Genomic DNA, 23,828 nt, shown 5'->3' on the forward strand with positions numbered 1-23,828 from the left:
CGTTACAGAAACGTTGTGATGACATTCAAATGCATGGTCGGATGACGTTGTCACGCCGTTGTCTGGAGTCTACAAAATTACGTTGTCACAACGATAAATCGGGACGTTGTGGTAACCATTTGACAACGTTTAAACGACGTTGTAACAACGGCAAATTGTTGGCTGGGAAGAATTAGCAAAATAGTGGTTCGGGCGCTTTTCAAAAATAGTACCGGACGCTGTTCCTCTTGTGACGTCATAGCTCCGTGACCTGACCTGACCCGGTCAATTTTCTTGCACCACACGATAGCCAATGCTTGCCCCAACATGCATGGGAAGTTTCATCATGATCCATCAAACAATGTGGGTATCACCGGCAGAAAACCTAGGGATTCGGCGCACACGTTTGGTAACTGTCGGCCGGAGGCTGTACCTCTTATGACGTCATAACTCCGTGACCTGACATGACCCGATCAATTTTTTTCGGCAAAAGATGCGCAAAGGTTGCCCCAGAGGGTATTGAAAATTTCAGCCCGCTACGACAAGCCGTTTAGCGTGCACTTTGAAAAAACCTCAGGGGGGGGGTTGATACAACCCCCCCCCCCCCCTAGGCGTTCTAGGGTTAAGACTTATATCAAGGAATGCGTAGACCAAAAATGAGCCTGATCGGACTTGTCAGCCGGTGGCCAGAGCCTAAAATGTGAACAAGCAAAAATGCTGAATTTTTTTTCTTTGACCTGACCTGGTCACCTGTTACGTCATCAGTGACCTCGGGATCAATGAAAATAGGTTTCACTCGACAGTTTCTTTTCCAGAGCTATTAGGCGCCGTTTGAATTTTGACGATCGGCTCTGTAGTTTTGGAGATAGGAGGGGGGCTCTGGAGAGCCCCTCCCCCCAGGCACTCGCGTTATGGAAAATACCCCAGTCATGCGCGGGTTAATTGTCAGATCGTTCTTGGAACATTGTTTCAGCGTTTTTGGCAGGGCTGCGGAGTCGGAGTCGGAGTCGGAGTCGGAGTCGGTCGGAGTCGACAGTTGTGACCGGAGTCGGAGTCGGAGTCGGAGTCGATTTTAGAAACCCGTGCTGGAGTCGGAGTCGAAGTCACCGAAAATCTGTGTCGACTCCGCAGCCCTGCTACGTCTGCGGAGTCGGAGTCGGGAGTTGGAGTCGGTCGGAGTCGACAATTCTGCCCGGAGTCGGAGTCGGAGTCGGAGCTGGTTTTTGAAAGCCGGAGTCGGAGTCGGAGTCGGAGTCGCCGAAAATCCATCGACTCCGCAGGCCTGGTTTTTTGGAGCGCTACGATTACGATTCAAAAACGTTGTGGAAACATTAATTTGGAGGATAGGTACCGGCGGCGCTACCATAGCATGCTTACGCTCGGCTCATCGGTATCACAACGTGCTCCGGATTCCGCAAAACATCGCTGTCACGCCATATCTTCCACGCTGTGACAACCATCTAACAATCTTGTAACAGCATTGTTACCGGACCCACGTCAAACTGTTAGGTCGGTCCCCCTCCACTATAAGTTGCCATAAACTCCGCCAGTTGGCAGTTACCTCTATAGTATTTATGGTATATATAATTATATATACAAGTACGGGCAGTTCATATGTTTCTGTAGTGTTTTCATATACTTTGGTTTCTGTGATGAAAAAATGTAGAAGCAACACAATAATATATAAATCAATTTATTTCGTAGCTGCCGTGAACACCACCACAAAACTCAGAATCATGCACGCACCGCACATTCTACCAACAGCACACATTCTGAACAGCGCACACGTTTAGAGCGCACAGTGCACACATCCCTGTGGTTTGGCAGACATCACGAGACGTGTAGATATGGTCGCAACAATAATGCCCTCTATTTCCCTGAACGATCAGCTTGGTCCCACGTTGGCATCAGTGATATTAACAAGGTCATTGCCAAGTTCCGCGAAAGCTCCACCATGAAGGTGTAATATATAAATATACCTACAAACGAGTCCAACATGACCTCATGAGTCCCGACACGCAGCGCCACGGATCGAGTGGCCTGATACATTTGAAACACCATTTACAAAATCACACGCGAGCTAACAGGACACGTAAAACGAGGAGCGGAGTGGTAAACAAATCACCAATCCATATATGAAACAATCATATCTACAAAAATATATAACACATATCTGCCTCGAATGATTTACGCCAGCCACTTATCATCATACAAATGCCCATCTGTTGCACATTTAGTCGCCATTAGACACGCAGCTACCATTAGTTTCCCTGTTACATAGCGACAAACCGAATTCATACATTACACCACTAAAACGCATCACATTAAAGCATTCCCTCACATCCGTGTGGACGGTTTAATGTACTTTGATTACTTGGTCCCGGCACCGGACGCATTACAGAGTCAGCGAGATTGGCTCCGGCTGGGTCGGTAGACTATACAGGGAGACGGCTGACCCAGGGACCCTACAGGGAGACGGCTGACCCAGGGACCCTGTGCGTATACAGGGAACCGGCAGACCTAGGGACCCTGTACAGGAAGACGGCTAAGGCCAGGAAGGTGTAGGCCCACCAGCGGCAGCCGCTGCCGGCTGTGGAAGGCAGTGGCGTCCCCAGGTGAGAAGGACAGCAACAGCGACACAGGCTCTGTGCGTACCGCACAGGACCGTCCAGCAAATGCAGCATGACCCCTGACTAACCTGAGCGGCTCAGCAGAGAACGACAAAGACAAACTTTAGATGTACTGATTTTGTAGCATGTTCTGCCCTAAGGACTTGTTCCAACTATTTCAAAAGATCAAACAACATAAAACTGTCTCTGGTAGATTCGCAATTCGCAACAAAATGTACAAACTTGTCAGGTCTTTTACAACATACCAAACAAAAAGTTAAAGTGGAATATTCAATATGGTCATTGATTTGGAAATTTTTGGAAAGATAGATCACTTGACTAAAACCTTTTGTAGTCAAAGTTGGAACTTTAGATTAGGTCCCTTCCCGCAGCTCGGACAATGTTTTTTACTCTCGGCGCCGTAAATATGAGCTGCCCATCTGCAGCTGCTCAAACTCGGGCAAATAAGGCACGTGGGCTCCCAGGGAACATCAATAGATTGATAGCGCCGCGTTCTGACGATCGATCCCCTTATTCCGCTCCCGAAGACATCGGGAACTTCTGACAAGGCCTTCAACATTTGTCATGCTACATGTTGTTGTACATGCATCCAATCTCCCGGTGCTGAGCATGAAAATTCAGGGAGATAGTTTTCTACTTTCTACAACATCATTCGCAACAGCCCAAGGAAGACGTATATCACACATGCTTCAATGAAAAGATATTGACAAAATTCAGAAGTTACTTTTACGCACAGCCTTTATATGCAATCTCAGGGGGCATCTATCTCTTGCTCAATGCCCAGTCACTCTCATGAGACTAAGTCTTCCCAGTTACAACAAATTCTCCTCCTAAGCTGCACAGCTCCCCTACGGCACCCACATTTCCTAGGCGGTGCAGTGTGTCGACTGGCTCCTCCCCACCATTTCCCCTATGAGGGGCACACCGCGGTGCCCCCTCCCCTCCCCTAAGCGGCACACCGCGGTGCTGCCCCCTCCCTCTCCCCTAGGCGGCACACCGCGGGGCCGCCACTCCCCTCCCCTAGGCCGCACACCGCGGGGCCGGACACCCCCGGACCGAGTCGGCCGGGGCCGGCTGGAAGTCGCCGGAGCGTCGCCGACGCATTGCCAGCTGGAACAGCGCGTAGGCCGCGGCAGCGAACAGCGCCACACCGGCGAATATCCGGAACGCCACCCGGTGACCGAATCGCGCCACCAGGTACCCTCCGAGCTGAGCGCCCACCGCGCGACCTGCGGCAGCGCAGAGAGGGGGGCGCGGTCAGAGGGAGGCGGGGTCAATTGGGGGGGGGGGGGGGGGCAGTGTCAGCGAGAGGGTCAGGCGTCAGCGAGAGGGTCAGGGGTTAGCGAGAGGGGACAGTGATCATACTAGCGGCGAACTGGAGGGGCGAAGGTCAGTGGTGAAAAAAGGCGTAACAAATAAGCTCGAATGGAGCTGCAGAGGTTTGCTGGCAAAGGTGACCACTCCAGCTATCAGCTGATGCGAGGTTGACTGGAGAGCGGATGGAAGACGTAAGACGGATAGATGGATGGCGGAGATGGAATGAGTTCATCATTGGAAACATCATTTCCATACACCGGATGAATGAACACCGAAGTTCACACACTACATAAGCCGTTCTTTCAGAGTATCACGGAGCCCTCCGTCCCTTTACGGTAAACCACGCCCCTCCCATGAGTGGCGATGGCCGAGTGGCGGTGCCTCACCGCCGCCGAAGAGGAAGCAGCCGAGGATGCCGCGCACTGTGGCCACCAGCTCGGGCTCCACCTTGGAGGCGGCATACGTCACCACGGCCGCGTTCATCAGGCCGCTGTTGACGCCGTCCAGCGCCTCCAGCAGCAGGCTCAGGCTCGGGTCGACAATCAGCGAATAACCTGCCCCCAACAGTGAGACACTCGTCAGCATTGCTTCCATTATAAAAGGCGTGCTCAATTATACTAATTGATTTCTTGTTCATGCGGTAAAAACTCATTATTATTCGCACATTGTACAGTCATTACTGTCGGAGATTGACTGCACTGCTATTTTACTTATAGGATATCGTTAATCATTTAATGTTGATCCATTTATTAATAAAGTAATATATTTAAATATTTATTTATTCATTTAGTTAGTTAGCTCGTTATTTATTTATTTATTTATTTATTTATTTATTTATTTATTTATTTATTTATTTATTTATTTATGTAATTATTTATTTATTTATTTATCTGTTGATCTATTCATTCACTTATTTATTTATCTATTTATTTATTTATGCATCTATTTTTTATTTCTTCATTCATGTATTCATGTATTTATTCATTCATTCATTCATTCATTCATTCATTCATTCATTCATTCATTCAACCCTCAGGCTCGGGTCAACAATCAGCGAATAGCCCAAACAGTGAGACACTCGTCAATTATTTGATTAAATTGATTAAATTGATTATTAAATTCATTCATTCATTCATGATGAATTCATTCATTCATTCATGAATGAATGAATGAATGAATGTAGGTATACAATTCAATGAATGCATGTATACATTCATTCATTCATTCATTCATTCATTCATCCATTCATCCATTCATTCATTCATTCATTCATTCATTCATTCATTCATTCATTCATTCATTCATTCATTCATTCATTCATTCATTCATTCATTCATTCATTCATTTATCCATTCATCCATTCATCCATTCATTCATTCATTCATTTATGGACGGTTCGCCCACTACTGCATTTCATTTCCATCAGCCATCCATTCGGTCCATGCCGATAGGCGCTTCCAGGGGTATATAGGGCCTTGCTTCCAGGTTCTAAGCGCCTTCGAGCGGCGCCACCTACCTATCAACCTGACGGCGTAGATGACCATGCCGAGCACGATCAGGCCGACCTGGCCGACGGCGCTCATACAGAGTCCCGACACGGAGAGCATGACCAGCTCTACAGCGCTGCCGACCGTGATGGTGGTGCCGATCAGCGTGCCGCTGGCGCCCAGCTGCGACAGGAAGACGTAGCTGAACGTCTCGATGTGGCCCACGGCCATCCCTGCGGCGCAGAGCGGAGAGACGGTCAGAGGCGGGCAGGGAGGCGGATAGAGAGGCGGTCAGAGACACGGACATCGAGAGACGGATAGAGAGACGGTGAGGCTGAAAGTCAGCGCGTTGGAATGCGTTTTTACTTTAGCGGAAGCAGACCGGCATATTTCACGACTCTCTTTATACATATGGCTTTCATGTCATCTCGCATGTTTCGCCATTATAGGACGTATGCACATACATACACTTGGTTTTATAGTGTGCATGTTCATTGTTCTTGTCATGTTGTTTTTCGCGTATTTATGTTACGCAATTTTAATGTGTGACTTCGTCGTTAATTGGGGCTAACCTGTAGACGATATGCAGCTAAATAAGATAACATAGAGGAGCGGACAGAATAATGTCGGAAGGGCGGTCCAATGGGTCGAGACAGCGGCAGCGGAAACGGCAGAAGGACCGCTAGAAAGGCATATAGAGAGGTCAGAGAGGACAGATAGATCAGAGAGAAGATTGCGAGAGACGACCAGATGAGTTTTAAAAGGATCTTTTTGTTTTTAAATCTCACCCATTCTAAGATAATCATTACTTTTACATCCATGACTTCCCCTACACGGCGAAGATGACCACGAATAACCTCGGTTCAGACTGCCAATGGGCACTTTCTAATTGACACAAAGAAATGAGTTATGGCCGTGGCGAGACTTCCGTGATAAGTGCCGCGTTATTTGTGGGATTAGGCTGCAGCTCGTATAAGTAGCCGGTCGGGCCGGTGAGCCCGGTCGTCGGTAGCTGACGTAAACAGGATCAAAGCATTATCAGCTGTGTACCTCTTCATGTTTGGACTATGGACCGCACAAGGCTATGATCAGGTCTCTCTGCGGACTTGGACAACACGGGCACCGCAACAGCAGCTGTGGTTTGACACGGACCCAAAGACGTCTGATGTAGTTAAATCCCTGTAATTCGGCTACGTTCAAAGCCACCCCTGGACCCCGCGTCGAACGCTGCAGTTGGGTCACTGACTTTTGACCAGAAAGGTCACTGACCTCTGACCAGAAAGGTCACTGACCTGTGAGCAGCATCACCAGGAAGAGCACCGTGAGCTCTATCTTCTGGAAGAGTTTGATCGTGTACTTGAAGAGCGACCCGGAGGGACTGTGGCGGAAGCCGATGTTCACAAAGTAGAGTACCACCAGTGAGAGGAACCGAAACGCCGCCATCGTATAGAAACCGGGCCTGTGCACACAACGGGTCGTGGGGAACTGTTGTCAGTGATTCACTAAAAATGGGCTATGGGGCAATTGAACGATACAACATGAACATTTTGATAGGTACTGATTCACTAAAGAGATACCAGACACACTGAAAAATCAGTTTATCAGAGCGTCTTCATATTTCTAAGCTATAATAACAAAATGACGCTTCAGAAGAGGGTAAAAGCACTTGACACTTCAACGACTTGAATATCAAACACATTTGGCAGCTCGAAGGCAAGCCTTAAATCGGAAAAAAGCATCAACAAGCAAAACCAATAACATCGTCTATTCACATCATCCCGGGCCAAGGCCCCCACCCCTCCCCATTTCATCATAGCTCCATGGATCGTACCTCGGCGCCTCACCTGAATTCGATCATTCCGACGGTGCTGAAGAGGTCCATGATTTTTCCGGAGAGCGGCGAGACGATGAGCGCCGCCACGGTGCCCCACAGTCGCTGGAAGCCGTAGTCGACGCTGAACAGCGCGCAGTAGGAGAGCACAGTCGTGTCGATCAGCGTGTACGTGGTGCCCAGGCAGAACGAGTAGACCACGCGCAGGAAGACGTACAGCCACAGCGTCAGTGAGTGGCTCTGCCGGTCGTCCCGCGGCGCGCAGACCACGGAGAGCGGCAGCGCGTCGGCGCACTGCAGGCGACACGACTGGGCCAGGGCCGGCGGCGGGCAGGCCACGGGCCGCGCGCCGCCGCCGCCGGCCGGCACCGCGTGCAGCCGCGTCGAGTTGTCGGTGGAGTTGACCATCAGCACGCTGAGAGGTGCGCCCGTGGCCAGACTGGGCGGCGGGAACAGCACCGAGCAGCTGTGAGGGAGAGACGAAGACGCGTGAGCTGAGAGCACCGAGCAGCTAGACGTGTTACACGGACTGAACAAAGAAAACGGCATCAGTTACTGCACTCAGGCCACGACACTGTTCGGACTTCCGAGACCGTAACCGATCCCATAGTGTCGTTACAAATGCGAAATGGGCACATCAAACCAGCTTGTGGATGCACGTCCCTCCATCAAATACGTTCATCAAATATGGCGGGTCAGGAGGCACTCGCCTCTCCCACTTGGCCGGGTCAGGGGCACTCGCTCTCACCTGGCCGGGTCAGGGGCACTCCCCTGGCCGGGTCAGGAGGCACTCGCTCTCACCTGGCCGGGTCAGGAGTCACTCGCTCTCCCACCTGGCCGGGTCAGGAGTCACTCGCTCTCACCTGGCCGGGTCAGGAGTCACTCGCTCTCTCACCTGGCCGGGTCAGGGGGCACTCGCTCTCTCACCTGGCCGGGTCAGGAGTCGCCTGCTCTCACCTGGCCGGGTCAGGAGTCACTCGCTCTCTCACCTGGCCGGGTCAGGAGGCACTCCACTCTCACCTGGCCGGGTCAGGAGTCACTCGCTCTCTCACCTGGCCGGGTCAGGAGTCACTCGCTCTCACCTGGCCGGGTCAGGGGTCGTTGACTCTCACCTGGCCGGGTCGTCTCCGCAGTGCAGCTGGCCCACCGACGGCTGACTCCCGTTCACACTGTGACAGGACAGCCGGCACTCCCGCAGCGTCACGTTGAGCGAGGCCAGGCTAAAGTGCGGTTCACAGCTCTCCATGCGCCAGTTGATGTGCAGGTAGTCGTCCACGCAGTGGTGGTTCAGCGAAGCGTCGCCAGGCGGCACCACCTGCTGCACGGCCGGCGGCAGCAGCACCAGGCACACGCCGGCGACGCCCTCTATGAGCAGCGCCAGGCCCAGGTACATCTGCAAATGGGGAGGGGCGGGAGGTCAGTCCCTCTAGAGCAGCGTCAGGCCCAGGTACATCTGCAAATGGAGAGGGGCGGGAGGTCAGTACTCAGTCCCTTCATGAGCAGACGCCAGACAGACCCAGGTACGAGGAAGGAGGAAGGGAGCAGTCTCTCTGTACGTTGCGCGAGACCCATGCAGGCCTTCAAATGGGGAGGGGAGGGGAGGTAAATCCTTCTTAGCAGCGCGAGACCCAGGTTATACCAGAGGAGGGTAGGGGAGGGAAGGGAAGGGAAGGGGAGGGAAGGGATGGGAGAGGTCAGTCCCTCTGTGAGCAGCGCCAGATGCAGGTACGGACGCCTGCCGAAGGGAGGGGAGGCAGGCGCTGGTGTCGGGCATCCGCCAACGGAAGGGGAGGAGAAGGGAATGGGAGGTTGATACCATGCGCCAGTGCCTTCATACGTCATCCAATGAGGATGAGCCACTGAAAATTGCCGCCGTTAGACAGGGAGCAAAGCATAAGTCCGGCAGCGTCAACAGAGAATGGGCAGGTAATAAAGTCGGCTAAATCGACCGCAAGGAGAACCACTTTCGACGAGTGTCCAGCGTTATAGACACCCAAACGGACAGCGAATGGATCAGACAACGGAACGACTTTCCGCGGACCACGCTACTAAAAACGGTAGGGGAAGACTTGGCGCCTGTTCAGTCAGCGATTCATCAGTAGTCCCCACGTACTGACACACAATCGATTACCTGTTTTGTTGTTGGCACATGGTCAAAATGGATAAGCAGAACACCTTAGCCAGTGCAATTTGTATGCATTGCCTTCCACCGGCTGAATGCAGTCGGCGAGACAGGGAGAAGGCGGCGATAATCCGTATAGGCGGCACGGGCGGCACGGTGCATGGAGGGAGGAGCCTGATAGTCACCCCTGGACGGCACAGGACGGAGTGCAGGGAGAAGGTGGCCACTACCCCCTGAACGGTACGCGGCGCAGGACGGGGAGGAGGCGGGAAGGGAGAGCTGATAGTCTCTCTGGACAGCGCGGACTGAAAGGAGAGGGAGAGGATACGGTGGCCATGCTTCCCCCCTGAATGACACGGGACTGGGGACAGGACCGTCCCCCTGGACGGCACAAGAGAGACAAGGCCGGCCCGCGCTGCCCCGGCCAAACCACGAGGGTGGTCGAACGGCGCCGCGGAGCGACCAGCTTGGTCAATGGTCAGTCACTGGGTGACTGCATAGTCAAACTTCTGTTTGGGGACTGCGCGGCTGGACGGTAATGGGACTATAAGCCGTAACAGGAGTTTTAAAACAGAACAGCTGTAATTCGCGATAGCTATAGGTTCTGAAGGCTATAAAAGCAGGTAAGTTATCATTTGGATGTAGGTATAAATAACTCGATAGCGCTACGTATGAGACAAGAAGCAGCCGACATGACATCAGTCGATTTCATTATGGTGAGGGTACAAGAGGAACAATAGGGGCTGGCAGGTGAGAGATCGCCGCTTCACCGTCACCTGAATGCTACTCAGTAGTCAGGAACTCAGTATAGTGCCGGCCGGTTTATCAAGAATAGGCCATAAAATGTTACTATACGTCAAGCGAAACGACCGTCGACCAGCGATGACAGGAAACGGTTAAAAATCTGGGGGCCTGGACATCGTAACTAAACGCAGCGCTCACTTTATGTATGTAAATACATCAACATAAATAAAAGAAGCCTAAAACTTTGAATTCTGAAAAGTTAAGGCTGGTAGAAGTTTTGGTACAGCACAGGCACAGGGTAGGTGGTCATCTCTGACATTAGTGCCGTGATGATGATGATGTTTGTGTTTACGAAGTGCCCCCGGACCGGCCCGGTGACGGCGCCCGCTGCGCTGACCTTGAAGTTGCCCATCTTGTCGCCGATGTAGCCGGCGGAGAGGGCGGCCACGATGCCGGCCACGCCGCCCAGCATTACGATCAGGCCCGTCTCCTCGGCCGTCAGCCGCAGGTGCGCCATGTGCGTCGACATGTGCGGCCAGATAGTGACGATACCTGCGCACGTAGTGGGTCACACGTCACCAGCACAGCAATTGGAGTTAGCAATGGCGTCGAGTGGCGATGTTAGGCAAAAGTATGCAACCGACAACAAAACGTTATGAATTTTAAACACCTATGGATGTGTTTTCTCTGTCGTCAACCTCTTCTCTGTACCTTGTCTAAATATACGAGAGTTAAGAGTTATAATAGCAGCTATAGACCACTCATTCACTTTTATACTAAATAACAGTCTATGTGTTCGACTTATCGCATTATTAGATATGCACGTAAGACGTGTAAACTGTGCAAGCGTTTCGTCCCGCCACCGCGTATCTTTCCCGGGGAGACATTATCACCATGTGACATATTAACATCCCCTGATGTATCCCGCTAGATAAGTACGCAATAAGCACCCCACAGCCTCCCAAAGCCTCACATAGCCTGCCGTTACCGGCGCACCATTGACTGAGTACCCAAACATCTGACACAGCCGTCAACACAGGTCGGACACCGCGTCAACACACCGGCCGGCCGGACACACGTCACAGAGCAGTCGCCGCCCCACTTACCCTGACCTTGACACAGAACGAACGAACTTCAGCCCCCGGGCACCAAACATGTCATGTTGCAATGGCTCAGCTTCGTTTGGCCGACTGCCAAGTGGGTCACTGGGGTGCACCCCCGGGCGGAGCCCCCACCGGCAGGATAAGGTCCCCCGGCGCGCCCACCGGGGGCAGGGGGCAGTGTGGGGGCGCCCATTTGACCCAGAATGACACCACCGCATCGGCTGCCTCCTCTCATTACAAATTATAATTCTACTCAGTCCTTCCGGCTTGAAGTGGTTTCAATCCCAACCCTCTGCCGAATACCATGGGAGTTTTACAAGGGCCCATCCTAGCTCCGCTTTTATTATTTTCGTCAATGACTTCAATCTGCGAGCCCCGCGGACGTCCATGTGACTCCTGGAATGCTGACGATAAACACAAGCCTTAATACGATGCTACTGAAATTTCTCACTCATTTCAACTTATGGAAAATAAAGGTACCTACCCTCACATCCCTTTTGTCCTTCTCTCAATATTATGGTTCCTCGATGTTTTCGAAACTGAACCCGTGCCTAAACCCTGGCACCGAACTGAACACCCGCTATCTCTCCTAAAGCAAAAGTATCAACGGTTAGATAGCATGGCATGAGATTCATTAAATATCATTAAATGTAAAATGGGAAAGATCTTCAACGTTGTTCACTTCTCATCTCATGGGAATCAGGTGCATTGGCTGTTGTGCCCCAAGTGTAATGATGGTCACTGTCCTCAGAGTATTTCCTTCCGCATAAGCGCTTCCCATCATCCATGGTAATCGCATACAACTATCTCCCAATATGGCTAATGTAATGTGATAAAAAATGCGAAAACAAAAACCGTCCTGTTGCCAACAGTACTCGGCTGCCAAACTATAGGTACCTACCTACTTTTTGCGGCGCGTGTGAAAGGACCGGTCTCTGGCGGTTTGCTGCTGTCACCCCTCCTCACCTGCCAGTTCCATGAAGAACAGGAGTTTGATGGGCAGCATCCTGACATCGAGCAGGTCGGCAACGAAGGCCTTCAGGTGGTCCCACGCAATGGCCCATAGGTGTTTAGCTGGAAAAGAACACAAACCATGGTTAACCCTCGCACGACCAGGCCATTTCTCATAACACGAACGACCAGGGGGGGGGGGGGGTTGTTACGACCCCCCCTGGCGTTTCGAAACGAAAGGTCGTAGAGCTTAGCGGAAAAAACCAACGGATTGCTCTAAACGAGATCTCGCGATTGGTGGTATATTTTTTGGTCCTAGGTCAACATTTGACCTACTTTTGACCGGTCAAAGGTCAAATTTTCGGAAAAATAGACTTTTTTCAACTTTCGGCGGCGATTGCGGCAAAACGGTGGGAGATATCGACTTGAAACCTTCACTATCGTGTTTCTTGATCAATTCTCTATCGTTTGGTATGTATTTCGTTTCCCTAGCTCTAAAAATGGCGCGTTGGGAGCGCCGGAAGTCGGCAAGGTCACTGTCGGCGGCAGAAATTCGAAAAATCAAAATTTAAATTTTTGAAATCTGATTGTATTTTTGGATTTGGGAGGTCCATTTGCTCCCTATAGAAGCTAATATTGCTGCATATTCCCATTGAGGTGACAAGAATTAGCAAAATAGTGGTTCGGGCGCTTTTCAAAAATAGTACTGGACGCTGTTCCTCTTGTGACGTCATAGCTCCGTGACCTGACCTGACCCGGTCAAATTTCTTATACCATATGATAGCCAATACTTGCCCCAACATGCATGGGAAGTTTCATCACGATCCATCAACCGATGTCCGTACCACCGGCAGGAAACCTCGGGCGTTGGCACTCAGTTTGTGAAAATCCGGCCGGAGGCTGTACCTCTTATGACGTCATAACTCCGTGACCTGACATGACCCGATCAATTTTTTTCGGCAAAAGATGCGCAAAGGTTGCCCCAGAGGGCATTGAAAATTTCAGCCCGCTACGACAAGCCGTTAAGCGTGCACTTCGAAAAAACCTCAGGGGGGGGGGGGGTTGATACAACCCCCCCCCCCCCCTAGGCGTTCTAGGGTTAATTCCGGCTACTTAGTGTCAACTGTTCCTCGATGGACAACAGTACAAGACGCACTACATGAGTTGGAACCGGTCCCTGACGATATTTTGAATCCAGTGATCGTTACCAAACCGGTTGACCGACTATGATTGACTCTATTGCCAAAACTACCAACAAATTAGCACACCTATCCGTGCTTCTATCCTCAGGATACTGAAATCCTTCTCCTCCACGCCACAACCCTCCTCCGGGCTGGACAGGCAACTTTATCTCATGCGGGCTGCTCCCTTGGAGCGGCACCGCTGCTCCTGAGGGAGCGCACCCCGTAGCCGGGTGCAGTGAGTGCCTTGGGGCTGGGTGGCCTGTCCTCTGGACGGGTTCAGCCCCGGCGACTCACTAGGGTGCCTGCCCAGACCATTGTCTCCCCCTAATTCCTATCATCCTTCCGGCTCTGCAATGGTCTTGTCGACCGAAAGGGCCTAACCCAACTAAACAAACAAACAAACAAAACAAATTAGCGTCAGCTTTTGCCTCGTATGATGAAAATGTTCCATTGCGGTTGTCCAATATGGACGCCAACACACCAAACGATGAGGAACAAAATAGTGCGCTCTTAATTCATGTCCAGCGTTACGTATGTAATGTGCGTTTCAATACCGCTCTCATGCAGCAGCGAGGACACGCGTTTGATGTGATAACTACCCACAAGGCTTCTAACGGAAGGCACTCACGCTGTGCCAGTCCATAAGATGCTGAATGCCCACGAGAAAGGTAAGCCATGGGTGTAATATTCACCCTTTTGTTTATAATCAACAATTAATAGGCATAATTATGGTAAACAAGACAGTTACGGAAATGCACTTTCAGTCAGTAGCGGCGGAACACCTTCAATTAGGGGGGGGGGGGGCAATGCCGACTTTTGGTCCCATTCTTTCCATGCAACGCCCATACACTGTAAACCAAATTGACAAGTCTTGTGTAATATAACCAATCATCTCTTGGTATGTTTACCAACTGATACTTTTCAAACAAGCCGTTGTCTGGTGCATTGCTTGTCAGATGACAACTACGAGTCAATAGTTACTATGCACACTAACTTCTCAGTATCCAGACCAACTCTACATTTGTTTCAACGTTTGTTTCTTAACCAGTTTTGGAAACTTGTTGCCGCATGGTTATTTAACCCGCGCCCCACTGGGGTCTGCGTATAACACGCCCTACTGGGGGGGGGGGCTATTCATAGCCCCCCCTCCTAACTCCGAAACTACTGGGCCGATCGTCAAAATTCAAACGGCGTCTGATAGCCCCGGAAAAACTGTCGAGCGAAACCTAATTTCATTGACCTCGAGGTCACCGATGACGTCACAGGTCAAGTCAAAGTAAAAATTATTAGCATTTTGTCTTGCTCACGTTTTGGGCTCTGGCCGCCGTCTTACAAGTCCGATCAGGCTCATTTTTGGTTCACACACTCGTGAACAGATGTTCTAGATACCCTGAGGGTACCAAACTTGTACTTTGATTTTCAGGTCAAGGTCAGGTCATCACAGGTTACGAAAATATTATATCATGCCTCGGTCACGTGACACATGTTTTATGGGCCATTTGGGCCAAAGATTTCGGATTTGATGTCGTCTGTGTCATTTGAGGTCATTTTGAGTCGAATTTAGCTTAGCGTCAGGTCACTTTCAGGTCAAAAAAGGTCAAATTTTTAAGTTAAAATTTTTCAACAAAAAAGGTGTCTATTGGATGCAGTTTGAGCTCAGGAACACGATGGTGCTATTTATTTTGGCGTACGATGTCAAATACGTGCTGAAAAATTGATTTGAAAAATTAATAATTGTGAATTTTTTGCAATAATGCGTATAACTTGGCCATTTTTGAAGATATTTAGCTAAAACTTGCTAGAGTTAGTCATAATAACGCGTTCTATCACATATATTCCGGTTTTTTCGAAAAGTCAAAAACTTTTTGAAAAAAAATGTAAAAATGTAAATTTTGAATTTCATTATATGAAATTTTCAAAATTTTCAAAATTTTGAAAATCCGAGATAGCAGTTTGATAGCGCAGTCTATTCTGAGTCCTCTCATGCAAAGAAATTGGATCTAGCTTAAAAACTGAGCTCTTGGGAGCGATTGCCGTGGTTCAATGTTTTGCGTCGAAATCGGCCGAACATGACGTCCCTCTGACGTCATTTCCGGCCGACCTATGGTAGCTACGAAGTTCAAATTTTGACACAAGGTGTCAAATTGATGCAGCCGAAGGTACTGAAAGTTTGGCGTCGATACGTCAAGCGGTTTGGAAGTTATGGCAGAAAAACGGGAGGGGGGGCTATAAATAGCCCCCCCCCCAGTGGGGCGCGGGTTAACCGGCGCCTAACTTGTACTGGTCAGCTGGTCAGCATACACATGGTCAGCTGCGCCCGTGACGTCAGACTTGGCGGACCAATCAGCGGTCGCCGTCCGGCCCCGGCGCGGCGGTTTCAAACCGTTCAAACCAGCAGTTGTCGCGCGGCCGCCGTGCAGCATGGATCAGCGACGAGGGCTGTTCCAGCATTTGTGCAGTAAAAAGTGAAATCTGTGAACTGTGGTGTTCGTGCTGTGAGTGAGGCCCGCTCTGGCCTGCGGGACGCACTAATCGTGCCTATACCCGCGGTCGAGACGCCTCCCTTCCCCTGCGCGCGCAATGTAAGTGGACCAGACCTTTGCATGCACATGTGAGCAGATGTTTTGCGGTCGGTGTTTTTTTATATATAAATACATTTATTTGCCTTTAATTCAACTCTTTGTATTTTTAACTTAACTGATGGACATACATGGGCTGTAAAAGCTAATCTGGTTGGCGATCATGCTTTATTCGAATTATCTGCGTGATCGTGCAACTGCCATGATTGTTATGGTCAATGTGGAAATATTCGTCATACGGGCATGTTATACTTCTGGCTTGATGCGATGCACAAAACCATGTTCTTCCACATACGCAGCAGTTCTTGCTTCAAAGACTTATATGCTGACGGTGCACGATAGGTATACCTTATACCTCATGCATTTACCACATCCATTCGAAAATATGCACTTGGAATTGTCTCCAGTCAATAGTATTAATTACATACTACGTGATGTAGGTACGTGACCGTAATAAATACTAATGATTCCAGAAACTTCGGAATGGATGTGGTGTATGCATTCGTCGATTATATAACCCATCAGTATTTCGTTTCTTGTCAGCGCAAGCCTTTGAGCAATAACTGATGCCAGTCATGATTTTGTGCACCACTTCCAGCCAAAAAATGACCTGTCCGTATAGAAAATATTTCCTGAATCAGTATCGTGGCAATTGAAAACGAACGCGAATCTTAAGTTCTTAAGGTCATCAACGCAAACAAAGCGATTGTAAGGAAGAACAAGTTCGAACTGAGCGTTAGTACACTTACTTGTTGACAATTTGTAAACTAGCAATGCCCAGTCAAAGGCTAGTTCATCAACAAACCAGGGGCTGTTGAACCGACAAGGAAACGGCTATGCCTATCCAGAAGTTGGTAGGTTCACAAGGCCCAGACTAGTACTCAACAAGGTGACGCCTATGCGAATTGGAACCAAACTTGTAGACAAACTGTTAGTTTGTTGGCCAACACGCCTGGGGCTGGTGAATCGACAAGGTGACGCCTATGCGAATTGGAACCAAACTTGTAGACAAACTGTTAGTTTGTTGGCCAACAAGCCTGGGGCTGGTGAATCGACAAGGTGACGCCTATGCGAATTGGAACCAAACTTGTAGACAAACTGTTAGTTTGTTAGCCAACAAGCCTGGGGCTGGTGAATCGACAAGGTGACGCCTATGCGAATTGGAACCAAACTTGTAACAAGGAGCCAGCTTGTAGATTTGGTTTACAGTGTAGGGCTAATGTTAAAATGCCAAAATCAAAGGGGGCACGGTACCCCGGTGCCCTCCTCGTTCCGCCGCCTATGCTTTCAGTTTGGCGACCGCACCCGTAGTGGACACTGAACAGTGAATGCAGGAATACCTTACATCTGCACACAATGTCAGTCAATGTCACTGCATAGTTAATCAGGAATGGACGAGTTACTAATCAGCTGAGCTATGCAAAGCGTAACAGAAAACCGGGAACCACCCGGGCAAGTCGTACTTGGGGCGTAGGGTACGCAGGGCCGACGGTTCAATATACCAAATCCAGCATCAGCTATGCGGCTCCAAAGTTCATAGGCTGAGACGTCTGCAAAGAGCCCATGACTGAATTGGCCCACTGCCAGATATCATAGCTTTGGTGGCATCAAATTTTAGTTTTCACCTTCAAAAACAAAGTCCCCGTTCTTCATAGGACTTCGTTACAGTGCTCATGGCCTGAATGTGACAAGGGTAAAGGAGGCATCATGAAGGGGCCCGGCGACGGCCGACATACACCCCTACTGCATGCAAAAGGAGTCACAACGATGATGTCTGAGACAGCAAACAAATACTGAATATTTCATTCGGGAAAGTACCCTCGAGCATCCACCACATGGGCCCTGCCTGCTGTCCGCGGCCGTCTCAATGCATGGATTCGGCCCTGACATTGAGCTCAGTCATCATCTCTTGTCTGCACTTACACAGCCGAGGTCCCTCGTCCTCCGACTAAGTGCCATCATCCCATTTCAGCTCAGCGCTCAAATAACAGCCGCCCTAGGCCTGAACATTGACATGTTGGGCTATTACAGAACCTTGTGTTGTTAACTGAATTGTACGTTTTACTCTTTTTCTTCATTACTTCTTTCATTGAATTCGCCTCCAAGTCATGGCTCAATTTCCTCATGACCTGATGCAAAAAATCACCGTCTTGAAGCCAAAAATAGGTAAGTATTAATTATATGTAAGTGAGGGGACACTATCAGGCAAAATGCAGCCGACGGTATTACCGTCGAAGTAAATACCGTCGAAATATTTGTTGGTCTTCTCAATCCAGACAAAAATTTTCTTTAGATAGGTAATGCCAATGGCCCATATAGGTAGGTATAACTAATCATGAATGGTAGCACAATGAACATGATGCAGTCAGCAGTGTGTCGTAGTGCCTTAGTGGATGTTTGACCTGAAATTTCGGGAGAATAAGACATGTTGCCAAATTTGCAGAAACATGTTCAACTTAAATGGAAAAAAACTGTGAGTTATCCCTCGCCCGTATTGGTGTTTTTCCAGCCGCGAACGTATAAGGGGGGGGGGTCCGTTGGACCCCCCCTTGCCGTTTCGCCCCTGATCGAGCTAGAGCTTCGCGGAAAAGACGAGCGTGTTGCCCGTGATGAGAGGAAGCCGATGATACCTAATTTTAAGGTCCTAGGTCATTGGTTGACCTTGCAGGTCAGGTCAATGACCCAAAAGTCGGGAAAATCGGGACCTGTTAGAACGTCGTAAAGTGTGGTTGCTAAGGGTTTTTTTTCGGGGCGCTGATCACGAATATCATGTTAGTTTTGATCACAGATGATGTCTTTATGCATTTAGTCCAGGTCGGGTCAGGTCAGGTCAGGTCAACCAGTAGGGGTCCTGCCGGGTATTCCTAGTAGGTGTCAGCCGCCTCTGACAGCTTCGTAACATGTTACGAAGGCACCAAAACTACTTCGTAAATGTTCATATGGTTGCTAAATTCGAATTCAGCTCCAAAAACTGGCCTAGAAACATGTAAAACTCGAAAAAGTGAACCGAGGTCACCAAAGGTCAATGACCTGACCTGACCTTCAGGTGACCTTGACACCAACCCTAATACATGGGGGCAACATCATATCACATGTTTGAACGCTTGAAACCACGAAAAGACGCAAACGCGCGGCTAATGCGAGCCGACATACCTACGCCGAATCGCGATTCCGGCCAAACATGGTCTCGAAAAGTAGGTCACAGGTCAAAGGTCATTGGGGTCAGGGTCATGAAATTTTCAGGGTAGGTGTAAAATTGATTAACGCGAGGGTACTGAAAGTTTCGTCGCGATCGGCCGCTTTTTACGCGAGTTATTCGCGAAAACCCATAGAGGGTACCCTCATCAAAATCGAATCGTGCTGATCAGCTGACACATTATCAAAGAGCCGTAATGATTTAATTTCGTCTGTGCACATGGTATAATCACAAGTCGTTAAGTTGAAATTTTGAAGAGAAAAAAACAAAAAGGCTTTTTGCTTAGGCTGAATGCCAAATAATGCAGTCTCGATTGGCTGCACCACAGGCCTGTGTTCTGCGTCCCGGGAATTTCCTCCTCCCTCCGCACTGCTTCGCACCGTCTCCCCCCCCCCCCCCCTCCAGCGATGATCCGGCGGAACCGGCACCGGCGTGCAGCGTTCCGCTAACCTCATGCCCCCCCCCCGTCGCATACCGGTCGGCCGCGCGCTGACCACAGCGGCCAGCAGCGAGCGCTGACCTCTGACCCCGGCACGCGGCACAGGCCGGTCGGCTTTATAGAGAGGCGGTATTTTTGGCCGCACGGACCGCATACCCGACCCACGGTCAGGGTCCGATCATGTAGCGAAAGTCGGCTCTACATATAATATGGGGGACCGAGACTGAGGTGCGAGATAATGGAAGGGGAGGGAAAGGTATAGGAAGAGAAAGGAAGAGACAGAGGAAAGGAACGTGAGGATAAAAACGGAGAAGGAAATTGAAGATGGAGATGGAGATTGATATGAAGCCAAAACTCATAAATAGCAGACTTTTCACTTCCGTTAAACAGCAGTTATTTGCAATCAGAGGCGGATCCAGCTCAGAGTTTTTTTGGGGGGGGGCAAACCATAACAGATTATTGATTCTTTCCATGCCTCGTCCATAGGCGTAATGTTAAAATTATGCCGTTGGGGGGGGGGGGGCAAATGCCCATTTTGCCCCCCCCCCCTGGAACCGCCACTGTTTGCAATATTTTGGTCAGTGCTGCAGTTACGCTCGAGATGCAACACTGATTCAAATCTTGCCCACAAGTTTCCGCAGAGTAGATAGCGAAGTCATATCTGCAGGAAGGCGTGCCCGACAAAGGTAAATGACGTCCATGGTAGCTTCTCTATCTATAGCGGTTCGGGCCGGCACACGGAGAAAGAAACAAAGGGCATCGTGGGTGTCAATTCCGGGTTGAGAGCCGTGAATGTGCTGCCATTAAGCCACCCTTTTACGCCAGCTGATTGACCATGACGTATCATAAGGAGCCCTTCCATCACATTATCTCGGACAATGCCCTCCTGCGGGCTGCCGGGGCGGACTCTGCGGGCTGCGGCCAGTGTCTAGCGGTCTGACCCGAGCACGTCGGACGGGCCGTGGCCCAGTGAGAACGGCTGCTCGGTCGTGACCGTGACAGTGCACCGGGGCCGAGCCGAGCGGTACATATGTACATCCGCCAGCCAGGGTCAGTGCCATCGGCGGCCCCGGCCGGCCCGACCGGCCCGCCGGCCCCGACCGCTCCCCTGACGCCCAGAAAATACACGTCATCACCGCGGAGAGGCTGCAGCGGACATCCGTTCATCTGCGTCACAGCTAGTGGAATTATATGACGGTGCAGGTAAAGTGAGACTTTGGTGAACCTGTCGACAACGGGCAGTGATAGCTGCCAACTGACCCTAACAAATAGTAAATACTTAGCAGGGGGAAATCACATCACATCCTCGGTGGATCTCATCCTCAACTTGAAGGGTTCCCACCATTTCTATCGGACCTCTTATTGAAATAACCTTTATTTAGTCTGGAAGATCTTTATTTAGGCCATATATCATATAAAGACAGACAGGAAATCAAGTGACAGGTTCAGATGATGTGAAGTTGGGCATAACATATACAAAGGTGACCTAGAGAGAAAGATCCAGTGCAACAACAAACATTCTATCATTGATTCGGACTTCTTAAACAAACCAACACCGGCGCGCTATCTAGGCCGACACTCGTAGGCTGCGTAAAAAGTCGTGACGGATGGCTGTGTATAAGGTTGGTGCACGTGCAGCTTATGTCTATGATGTCAGGTTCGTCCTCCCCACTCACGGGGGTGGTCCGCGGCGGGATGGCTACAGTGTGCTGGTGTTGAACTTCACAGGGCCATTGCCAGACGGTATCGTCACGGCGCACTGCGCTACACATTCTCGGCCGGACACCGCGGCAGAACACGCCGGGTGTTACTGGCACGCCTGCATTAAAGGCTCTGTCGGCGACACATGGGTAGGTACGGGAACGGAAGAACAGGTGAACTACGGAGGTAAAACGTTTGATGTGGCCTTCAACACCTGGATGTTTGGGGGCGGTTTCGGCGACAGATTAATAAATGAGAGCCATTACATAGCTGCGGCTTAGAAGCCTGTGATCGGTGGCTGAAACCGCCCCAATGACAGCGGTCATTTGGCAGTGATTAGAAGTACAGGGATCACATCTGTTGTCAAGAGGAGCTGCGCTCCTGTGGTATGAAAAAAGTAAAGGACAAGTATAAAGTGATACTGTGAAAATATCCACAAAAATGTAAAAAATATAGAGCTATCAAGTTATCTAAGCATACAATCTAATATGCATAGTCTGAAGGACTTCTGGAGTACATACATACTTATATGGATATAAGGGACGATATGGACACCACTACCTTCCGAGTGTCCTTTCTCACGCTTTTTGAAATAAAAATTGGTACACGACACATGACATATTAACACTAACCAGATAAATCTTCACATCAGCAGATAATGGATGGTAGATCGTCATGGTTACGAACAATTTAACTCAGCTTTTCGAATAATGACGAGAGGCAGCCAGCAAAAAACAAAAACTAAATCTAAAACTTCGCATCAAGTTGGACCCTGCTTGCAGGGAGAGGGATATTATACATAAAAAGACGCGTGACCACGCGCGCCTGATTATGAAAATATAAGTGGTTCATCACATTCACCTAAACTGCTCTGAATATTTTAAAGCTAAGTTGCCTCTAAGGGCGCAAATTAATTTGAATGGACACAGTAATAGTAATACTAATAGTACCTAATAGTAATAATAGTAATATGTATTTCAGCGTTATTGTAAAACTGCTTCTTTATAATGTAAGATATTCACACAAAATACCGTTGCCTTGTGATATGAACTATAGGAGTTTCCCTGCGATAATAACATTTCATTTCTGTCGTGCACGTATGTTTCAAATACCATTATAACGGACACTATAACGAATAGCATTAGATCCCGATGCTCGCCCGCAGACTAGTATTGCATTGTTTGGAATTTACTTGCACCGATTCCTCTCCTGCTTCACAAAGAGAACGGTCTGTGGGTGTTATCTTTTGCCTGAAATTATATGAAACCAGTAAGTGAAAGCCTGAAATTTCCACCACGCCCCGTCTGCACATGGGCGAGTGAAGTTCAACCGCCGAAAGTAACCACTGCAGCGGAGCGGGTCAGCGAACCTGGACCTGTCTCTGGATTCCGTGATCTATGAGGAAGCGGGTCAGCAGCGGATGAGCGGCATTAGCCGTCAGCCGGGCTACCGGTGCCGACACGTGAACAGCGCGCGGGGGCAACGTGCTCTGCGGCGCGGCCCAACACCCAGCGGCGGCCAGTGCTCCGCCAACGGCCGGCGCTCAGCCCGCAGACAGTATTAGCCGCTGCAGAGACAGTATTAGCACAGTGACCGGCCGTAGAGCACCCGTCCACCGGGTCAGCGACACTGCAGCTGTGTGCGACCAGCCGCCAGAGATGAGATGTCATGCTAATCCGGTCAGTCTCACTTCGACTTTATGTGAGATCCCATGCATCAATACAGTAGATCAGCTGTTAGGCTATCATTAGAGTTGTGGATTGCGTACCAGCTTTTTATTCTTAGCCAATACCAAACCAACACCTGTCGATTTAGATTTTGCTAATTACATACATAACGTGATTTACTTATGGACATGATGTGGAGTTTGCTAATGTAATAATTGAATGAGGAATTTACCCCACAAGAAATCGTTCGGGTCGGAGCTTTCGAATTGTATTACAAAGCTTCGTCAGCGTATCGTAATCGGGTTCGGGGGTATCGGTCGCAATTTTGCGACCGATACCCCCGAACCCGATTACGGTACGCTGACGAAGCTTTGTAATACAATTTGAAAGCTCCGACCCGAACGATTTCTTGTGGGGTAAAGTCCTCATTCAATTATAACATGATTACGAGCGAGCGAGCGCAGCGAGCGAAGCGAAGTCTTTTCAATACCAGTAAAACGCCTTTTGGGCGAAGAACGAGCGAGCGAGATAGTGAGCCCTGCACGTGCGGAAGGGCGAGAGGGTGCTTCCAACGGGCTTGCGCAAAGCACCCTTCTAACTGGTCGCTAGCGGTGTGCCAAATTTGAACGCAATCGGCCCAGCCGTTCCCAAGATCTGGAAGCGGCATTCTGCACGTGCGCACGTGCAAACGGGGTCCAAAATTACTTTTGCACGGCACCCTACTAACTGGTCCCCAACCGTGTACCAAATTTGAGCGCAATCGGCCCAGCCGTTCTCGAGATCTGGAAACGCCCCCTGCACGTGCGCACGTGCAGTAGCACCCTAACCGTAACACATGGGAATGCATTGCCTGGTGGGTGCCTACCTGTATGCCAAGTTTCAGCGAAATCGCCCCAGT

At 49.8% G+C, this 23,828-nt stretch overlaps 1 protein-coding gene across 2 annotated transcripts in view; it reads right to left on the minus strand.

Annotated features, from left to right (window-relative positions):
• Window positions 1–1,659: 1,659 nt before the first annotated feature.
• Window positions 1,660–23,828, minus strand: part of LOC122374737 (major facilitator superfamily domain-containing protein 6-like) — a 56,638-nt gene continuing 34,469 nt past the window's right edge. For both annotated transcript variants that reach the window (XM_043353680.1, XM_043353671.1), the window contains exons 2-9: window positions 12,180–12,287; window positions 10,508–10,662; window positions 8,357–8,637; window positions 7,258–7,710; window positions 6,706–6,872; window positions 5,443–5,646; window positions 4,313–4,480; window positions 1,660–3,838 (exon numbers count right to left, since the gene is read on the minus strand). In XM_043353680.1, coding sequence (XP_043209615.1) covers window positions 3,630–3,838; window positions 4,313–4,480; window positions 5,443–5,646; window positions 6,706–6,872; window positions 7,258–7,710; window positions 8,357–8,637; window positions 10,508–10,662; window positions 12,180–12,287 — 1,745 coding nt within the window. In that variant the 3' untranslated portion in view covers window positions 1,660–3,629. The remainder of the gene's footprint in view (window positions 3,839–4,312; window positions 4,481–5,442; window positions 5,647–6,705; window positions 6,873–7,257; window positions 7,711–8,356; window positions 8,638–10,507; window positions 10,663–12,179; window positions 12,288–23,828) is intronic.

Source organism: Amphibalanus amphitrite, unplaced genomic scaffold (assembly GCF_019059575.1).
Source record: "Amphibalanus amphitrite isolate SeventyFive unplaced genomic scaffold, NRLGWU_Aamphi_draft 000040F_arrow, whole genome shotgun sequence".
Taxonomy (NCBI): Eukaryota; Metazoa; Arthropoda; class Thecostraca; order Balanomorpha; family Balanidae; genus Amphibalanus; species Amphibalanus amphitrite.